The 8,152-nt window shown below is 36.7% G+C and overlaps 1 protein-coding gene across 2 annotated transcripts; it reads left to right on the top strand.

Moving 5' to 3' along the window:
- The first annotated feature begins 4,070 nt into the window (after positions 1–4,070).
- On the top strand, positions 4,071–7,276 carry LOC130737871 (cyclic dof factor 3-like). Of its 2 annotated transcripts, XM_057589729.1 has the most exons (3): positions 4,321–4,459; positions 5,639–5,718; positions 5,855–7,276. In XM_057589729.1, the coding sequence occupies exon 3, from the start codon at positions 5,870–5,872 to the stop codon at positions 6,965–6,967; it is 1,098 nt and encodes a 365-aa protein (XP_057445712.1). In that variant the 5' UTR covers positions 4,321–4,459; positions 5,639–5,718; positions 5,855–5,869; the 3' UTR covers positions 6,968–7,276. The 2 variants fall into 2 exon arrangements, with proteins under 2 accessions (XP_057445711.1, XP_057445712.1); XM_057589728.1 differs by lacking the exon at positions 5,639–5,718 and having other exon boundaries at positions 4,071–4,459.
- The last annotated feature ends 876 nt before the right edge of the window (positions 7,277–8,152 follow it).

Genomic DNA, 8,152 nt, shown 5'->3' with positions numbered 1-8,152 from the left:
GGATTTCTTCCATATTTAAGTCTTACTCAAGCCCATTGAAGATCAAGGTTGCTGAAGACCTATCTACTTATGGAGGCTTAACCCTAGCTGCTCAAGTGTGGTTTTAGGAGATATATTCTCGAGCGTGTTCTGTAAGATCAAGATTTGTTCATGTAGTACAACTCTATGTTTTGATGATTACATGTTAACTATTGTGTATGAACAATTATGGTACTCTAAAATTGTTTTCTGAGTGTTTAAATGACAGGCTCTGACTCTGGTCAATACTCACAATTATCAGAAGCATTTAGCCCAAAGAGTAACCAACGCAACGCGTTTGCACTCACTATGTTCTAATTGAATAGTAGTATATGCTTCAGAAGTTCTAAGATGATAAGCTCTGATGTGGATTCAGATCACTTAAAGTTCCGAAGACCAGAAGCTCTGAAGGTCCAGAGGCTGTGAAGGTCCAGAGGCTCTGAAGGTCCAGAAGTTCTGAAGGTCCAGAAGCTAAGAAGTGAAGACTCTGAAGTCCAAGAGTAAGCTGGCTCTGAAGACCAAGTACTTCCAACTCTGATGTCCAGAAGCAGAAGATACGAAGGTCAGAGGATCCAAGCTTCCCTCTGACTTTGATCACCAAGCTTCACAAGTTCCAACATGAAGCGTCGTTTGATCAGAAGTCAACTAGGATAAGGCTCACGTCGCTATCCAAGTACAAAAGCAATTGTATTATCTTGACGCCTTACCTAAGATGTTCAGCCACAACAGAATCTGGAAGTTCCGGATTTGCCCACCAACGGTAGCAATTCAAACGACGAATACAACCTTAATCCTTGGAGTATAAATAGAGACTCAAGTTGAAAGAAGACGCTAAGAAACTTTGTGCAAGCTCAAGCAACCATTCAATATTTTATTAGCAATCTTTCTTCAATCGTTCTTATTGTGTTTACCTTAGCTTTCTTAGAAGCATTCATTGTAAACCCAAAACCCTCAAACAGTTAGTTTGTTTTCCTTAAGAGACCAAGTTTGGTCACCTCCTTGAGAAGACTAAGAGAGTGAATCTTAGTGTTTGTTAGTTCATTGTATTGTTAGTCACTGAGCAGGTTGCTAGTGCAGTTGTAACAAACATTGAATAGTGGATTGCCTTCATTCTAAGAAGGAATAAATCACCTTAACGGGTGAACTGGACTTGCTTGAGCGATTATCAAGTGAACTAGGATAAAATACTTGTGTGCTTCTCTTCATCTCTTATCTTTGCACCTTGTGTTGTTTGTTCGAGAGATTTGTCTAAATCTAAAGAGGGAAAAGTTTTTAGTTGAAAACGCTATTCAAACCCCCTCTTTTCTATCGTTTGTCATACCTTCATGTTCTTTGTGTTAGGGTGGTGTTTTGTGAGTTGTTTTATTTTGGACACCACTCTACTACCTACATTGATGATCATATGACATAGAGTTGATTTGTTTTAGTTGAGTTGTAATCTTTTCAAACCCGTGTTGCTTATTGTTTTTATCAATAATTGTGGCAGTGATTGAGACAAAGTAAGAGAGACTCTCATACTTAGGGGGAAATACTAAGTAGAAATACACTAGGTAGATTAGGAAAAGAACTATGAGCTGAGGTGTTCATGAGTGTCTGTAGTTCTTAAATTTTGAGATAGTGAATTTCCTTTCTTTGGGTGAAAATCCTCCAGATGTAGTTAACGTTGCACCGAACTAGGTTTCCAATTCTCTGTGTTTTTCTTTATTGATTAACTGTTATAACTGTGTTGTTTCTACTGTATTGATCGTTGTGGCTTAATTCCTGTACGTTATACACGTTATCCTACAAGTTGTTCTGGACATTGTGTTCGACATCTGTCCGAGCGTAAACCAAAATTTCAGTGATGGTGATTGGTGGTGGTGGCATGATGATGGTTGTGGCAGGTGGGATAGTAACGGTGACAATGATTGTAGCAATGGCGGTAAATATAAAAACTACTTTTTTTATTTTCTATTTTAACCATATTTTAGAAAATTAAAAATATCCTTTACTATTATCTTTATTTTAAAACGGTAAAGAAACAGACCTTAATAAATCAACTTAAGGTGAAATTCTGTCCTTAAACAGGTGGTTATGAAATTTTAAAAGAAACACATAGCTATTAGTAAAGAGTAATGATATATACACACCTCCCTTTTTAAACACTTCATTTCCACCTATTTTTATTTCTATCTCTCTCCTCTTATCATCTATCACATCTCATATTTTCTCTCTCTTACTTTTTCTTTTCTTTCTATCTCTCTCTTCCTTCCACCTCTACACACCTGTGTGTAGGTAACATTATTCATTAGTAAACGTTAAGAAGTAGGACCCAACATCTTTAAGTAGCAATCTGACAAAGACATTGAAGGCGGCGTAAAAAGCGAATAACCCCACCTCTGTTAGAAGTCGGCATCACTTTTTTGCCCTTTTTTTCATTTGTGGGTCCCTCTTTCCTCTTTCTCACGTCATCCTCATTCTTAGCCACTACATCTCTTGGCTCTTATTCACCCCTTCGCTGACTCATCTGCCACCTGTCAATACCCTAGCTATCTTCCTTCTTTCTTCATTGGACCATCTCTTTTAGCATTCTTATTAGAAATTGGGAGGCCTATACTCAACCACAAAAGCTAGCTCAAGAGTTGAGGTTTGCATTACCCTTATAAAGGCTATCTATGCTCTATCTCTAGCCAATGTGGGACTTCTAACACACCTCCTCACGTCCAGGACTGAACAACCTGGAACGTGGGATCAACAACAATGGGTGGCCCAATTATGGGAGGTCTCCACAACAAACAACAAATGGATCTAGGATAGGCTCTGATACCATATTAGAAATTGGGAGGCCTATACTCAACCACAAAAGCTAGCTCAAGAGTTGAGGTTTGCATTACCCTTATAAAGGTTATCTAAGCTCTATCTCTAGTCAATGTGAGACTTCTAACAATTCTTAATTAAACGCATCATAACTTTAACTTTAATTAATTATAGTTTTGATTCTAGTTAACAAGCTAGCGTCATGATTTTTAAACAACCACTTGTTTTTAACTTATTTTAGCAATAAAGAAATACAACTTTCCCATGTTAGTTTCATAAACTTGGTTCATCGCCTAAGATTAGACATTTAATCAATGGGATATGTAGCTCCAATTCTACTTAGCTTCTTTTTAAATGATATTACCATATGTGAAGTTGAGTCTACATTTTATAAACAATACACCTTTCCGGTTATAATTAAAATTCACTTAAAGTGCAAAATCATGCATTTATTTAACAGTCTTCAAATGTGTTTCGGTGTGATTCTTTACTGTCATTAAACGCGCATGTTATTGATATGTTGTGAAACCTTGAATTGTGTAGTATTAATGAGTAATGATATATTGGAATTTTAGATGTATGTACTCAACCACAAAAACTAGCTCAAGAGTTGAGAGTTGCTCTACCTTTTATAAGCACTTGATTGGTCACATCTCTAACCAATGTGTGACTCTAATATAATACATACATACATACATTTATTTTTCATCTTATTTTGGCATGTTTTGTTTCATATCTCTTTAAATTTTCTATCACATCATAAATTATAGTACTAATTTCTCTTTTTCTATTTTTTATTACATAAAGGGGAGATGAAAATTGTTTCTCAACATAAAATTATTCTATCATTATTACTGTTTTGTAAAAAAACTGTGTGTTTATTCTTTTTTTGGTACATCAAAAAGATAAATTGTATCCGCCAGAAATCGATCTAGAGATCTCTCCCTACCCAACCCAAATGTCCCTCAACTCCTACCACTTGAGCTATCCTACGGGAATACTGTGGGTTTATTCTGACAAATCTTAACTAGATGGGTATCTAAATAAAAAAATAAAAAAAGCGAGGCTGATATCATATGAGAGAGATAGTTTTATTCAATTGTGTACGGTCCAATGTTTTGATTTCACCCGGTGACATTTTCCCAAAAAGATTAGAAAAAGAAAAAGGACAACACTCTTTTCTATGAATAAAGGGTAAGAAAAAATGACGTATCAAGTAGAAAAAGGGAAGGGGGAAATGGTAAAAAAAAATTAAAAGCTTAAAAGGATGATAGTCTGTCTCTGATGGCTCATGTTCTTTGTGCTTTTTGCAGGGTGACTTTTTCTTCAGTGTGTTTTGTGGGGTTTTTAGTGCAAACTTTTCACCCTTGAAAAGTTCTGTGGGAACAAAAGCCTCTTTTTCTCTGTCTCTTTCGATATCTTATTTTTTTTTTTCTCTCTATTGTATCTATCTATCTATCTATCTATTAGGAGCTTCACAATCTTCAGCAACAGCAATAACATTAACATCATGAGTGGTGAAGGGAACATGTGTGGTAAGGATCCGGGTTTCATGCTTTTTGGTAGGAGGATTCCAGTGCCGGAATATCAGATTCCGGCGAGCTCTCAAATGGGTTGTCAGATTCAATCCAATTCTGCAATCATGGTACATACTCACATGTCATGCTAAAGATAATTTTTTTTCCACCTACCTTCTTTTTGTTTTTCATTTCTAGCATATATAGAGAATTAGAGATAGCACATGTTTGAGTACATAATAGAAAAAATGATCCTGAGACTGTCTTGTGAATTTGGCTTACATAGCTTCCATAGTTATTTATTTTTAGATATACCCTTTTACTAGAATTAAGTTTCAAGCTTCGGTACATTCTGAAATTGTTCCTAAATATTTTTTTCGACATGTTTGTTGGAAACAAAATTACCAATCTAATTCATTTCAGATTCATGTAAATAAAGGCGGGTCTTAATTCTATGAAATGAAGCTAAAATTTTTCATTTTGTCTAAACTTGTAATTGACTATTTATCTGTATGTTCTTCTTCACACACAAATTTGTTTTTGTGGATAATAGATGTGTATACACAGAAATACATACATATATAATATGTAAATTTTCCAAGTTTAGACTAAGGTTATTGAAGTTGTCTTCAGAGTGTAGTTTCGTTTCTGGTGTGAAATAAGTGTTCCCGCATTTGTAAAAGTGGGCTATACTGCTCAAGGACGTATGACATAAAATATGATTCACTTATACAAACACTTGAATTCACGTTCCTTCTTAATTGTATTAGAACCTGTTTCCTTTTTCCTTATCAGCTATTCAACTGCTGGAATCAAAAGAATTTGGTTTCCGGTATGAACTGCATTTTTGAAGTAGTCCTTCTGTTCTGTACAGATCCTTGTCTTGGTGATTCTATCATCAAACTGAAAAATAAAAATCACTTTCAGTCAAAACTGAACATTGAAAGGTGCTTTTTCTGGGTTCCAATGCATTTATTGAATTCATTTTGTAATGCTTGATCAATTGTACATAAATTTGGTTCTCTGAAATATGATATGCTGATTTGTGAAACAAACCGAAATTGACACATATTAGTAAAATAGAATATAGGATATGGTTATCCTTAGGGACGGAACAACATGTTAGGAAATTGGTACTCACGGTTACGAGATTTTTTTTGCTTAATAGAATAGTATTGAAATGTTATATTTGCGTCCCTAAATATGTATATTGTCTCTTTCAATTAGTCATAGTTAATTTTATTTAATGTGCTTAATTTTCACTCCCGTACCGACTTATTCTGGTTCCGTCTCTCATTATCCTGAAGGAGTAAAGGCCGGCGCACATAGGAAACTGTAGTATATTCAAAGGAGATTAAAGTTCTAATGATTACTGCTATGCTATGTGGTATGTAATTCCTGTGTTGTGGAAAATTTATCTAACATGATGGTTGTGTTCCTTGATTTTGTTTCTAGTCTATTCCAATGTTTGATGTCAAATTTTATTCTTCTTGACTTGTAACTGACTAGGTCTTAAATTTCAGAAAACAGAAGCTGAAATGCCACATACTGCAAACTCTGAGCAACCAGAAAATTCTTCTTCTGATTTAAGGGATAGCAGAGAAGAGTCCCTGCATCAGGAAAATCGATCGAAACTGAACACCAAGCCTGTGGAAGACAGTACGGAGACTAGCAGTGCAGATCAAGCTAAAGCTCTTAAGAAACCGGACAAGATTATTCGCTGTCCACGATGCAACAGTTTGGAGACTAAATTTTGTTATTTCAATAACTACAATGTCAATCAACCTCGGCATTTCTGCAAGAACTGCCAAAGGTATTGGACCGCCGGTGGAGCGACAAGAAATGTTCCGGTCGGTGCCGGGAGAAGGAAGAACAAACACGTAGCTTCTCAGTACCAGCAAATTATTGTATCCTCTGAGGGAATTCCAACCACCAAAGACTCTTCTAGGCACCAAGTTTTCTCTGCTCTTGAATCTTCTGCGGTTTTAAGGTCTTCCACGGACAACTGTACCGTGTTAAAATTCGGTGTAGATGGTTCTCTCAGTGAATCTATGGATTCAATGCTTAATCTTAGAAACCAGAAAAGAAGTTTTGATGCAAGCGCTTCTTTCAAATCTTTAGAGAATGGGGAGGATGAGGTCTCCTTATGTGGATCTTCGGTGACGATGAATGCTTTTACTCAGGGAAATGAACTGTCGGAACATATCACACCAAAACCTTTGCAGTGTTACCCTGTTCCTCCATGGGTGCAACCTTTGAATCCAGGTAGGAACATGTGTAACCCTTATAGCACCGATCTCACGGCAGTGAATTGGTGTCCCGCAGCGTCAATGGTGGCGTTTCCCTCAATTTGCCCCCCAAGCATTCCCATGCAATTTGTTCATGGACCATTCTGGAATGGAACATCTTTATGGGCTTCTGGAAATGGAACAGTATCAATAGGTTCAAATGGTTGCCTTTCACCTTCTTCCTCTACTAGTAACAGCTGCTGCTCAGGCAATCGCTCGCCAACCCTTGGCAAACACACTAGAGATGCAGCTTTCACAGATGAAGTGAAATCAGAAATGTGTGTTCTGGTTCCTAAGTCCCTAAGAATTGATGATCCAAATGAAGCCTCAAAAAGTATTAGAATCTAAAGGTGAAGGGAAAGACTATATATTGGCGGGTGTGTCCAATCTTGGAAGCTAACCCTGTGGCCAATTCTGGTGCTGATGCATTTCAGAGGAGCATATATTAAGTTTCTTAGCTTCAAGTTTTCATTTGGTAGTCCCAGTCAGATAGATAATCTTGTGCATACTACTTGGTTCACTTGCAGAAAAATCTGTTTTGCAAGTAGTATTAGAATCATTTGTGTTATTTCATTTCAATGGTGTACTTAACGATGAAGGTCCTTGAAATTGCAAGTTCAAAAATAAGAAGTGATTGCATCACTAATAATTGTTGGATTTCAGTCTCAGAAATCACCAAGTAGCAATTGATTATCACAAACAATTGTAGGATTGGAATGCAATCAGTAGGAAAGAACGAGAATCAAGAATCACTCTTGATTCTGATACCAGAACTGAACACGATGAGAACAAGAGAGAATAATGATCAGAGGGAAGGAAAACTTTATTGAATTGCACTAAAGTACAATGTGTTAACTCTGAGTATTTATTACTCAGTCTGAGGACCTAAGTCCACTAACATCAGATCCTAGAGACCAAACTATAAAAGAAACAAATATTTCTGAATTACAATTAACTCCAATACTCCCTCCTAATTCAGAATACTATCAAGTGACATGATATTGAGCTTCTTGCACAGCAAGGAAAACCTCTCAGCCTTCAGAGGCTTAGTGAATAAATCTGCAAGCTGATCTTCAGTTGGACAATGCACAAGCATCAGCTTCTCCTTAGACACTTGGTCTCTCAGAAAATGAAACCTGGTTTCAATATGTTTACTACGTCCATGTGCTACTGGATGCTTGGCCAAGTATTATCAATCAGAAGCTTCATTGTGCTAGATGTCTTCAGTCCAATCTCTTCTAACAACATGCGAAGCCACACAGCCTGACAAGCTCCATAAGAAGCTGCAACATACTCAGCTTCACATGAAGATAATGCTACAATCGGCTGCTTCTTTGAGCACCAAGAAATTGGTGCATCTCCACACAAAAACACATATCCAGTAGTGCTTTTCCTATCATCCTTATCTCCACACCAGTCTGAATCAACATATCCAACCACATCATTCCTCATATTATAAGCTTTGCCAGGAAGCAAGATTCCATGATCAACTGTTCCCTTTATGTATCTGAGAATTCTCTTTGCAGCTAAGAA

Source organism: Lotus japonicus, chromosome 2 (genome assembly GCF_012489685.1).
Source record: "Lotus japonicus ecotype B-129 chromosome 2, LjGifu_v1.2".
In the NCBI taxonomy this organism is placed as follows: Eukaryota; Viridiplantae; Streptophyta; class Magnoliopsida; order Fabales; family Fabaceae; genus Lotus; species Lotus japonicus.
The sequence above is the reverse complement of the archived record's forward strand: the minus strand, read 5'-3'. Positions and strand labels throughout refer to the sequence as shown.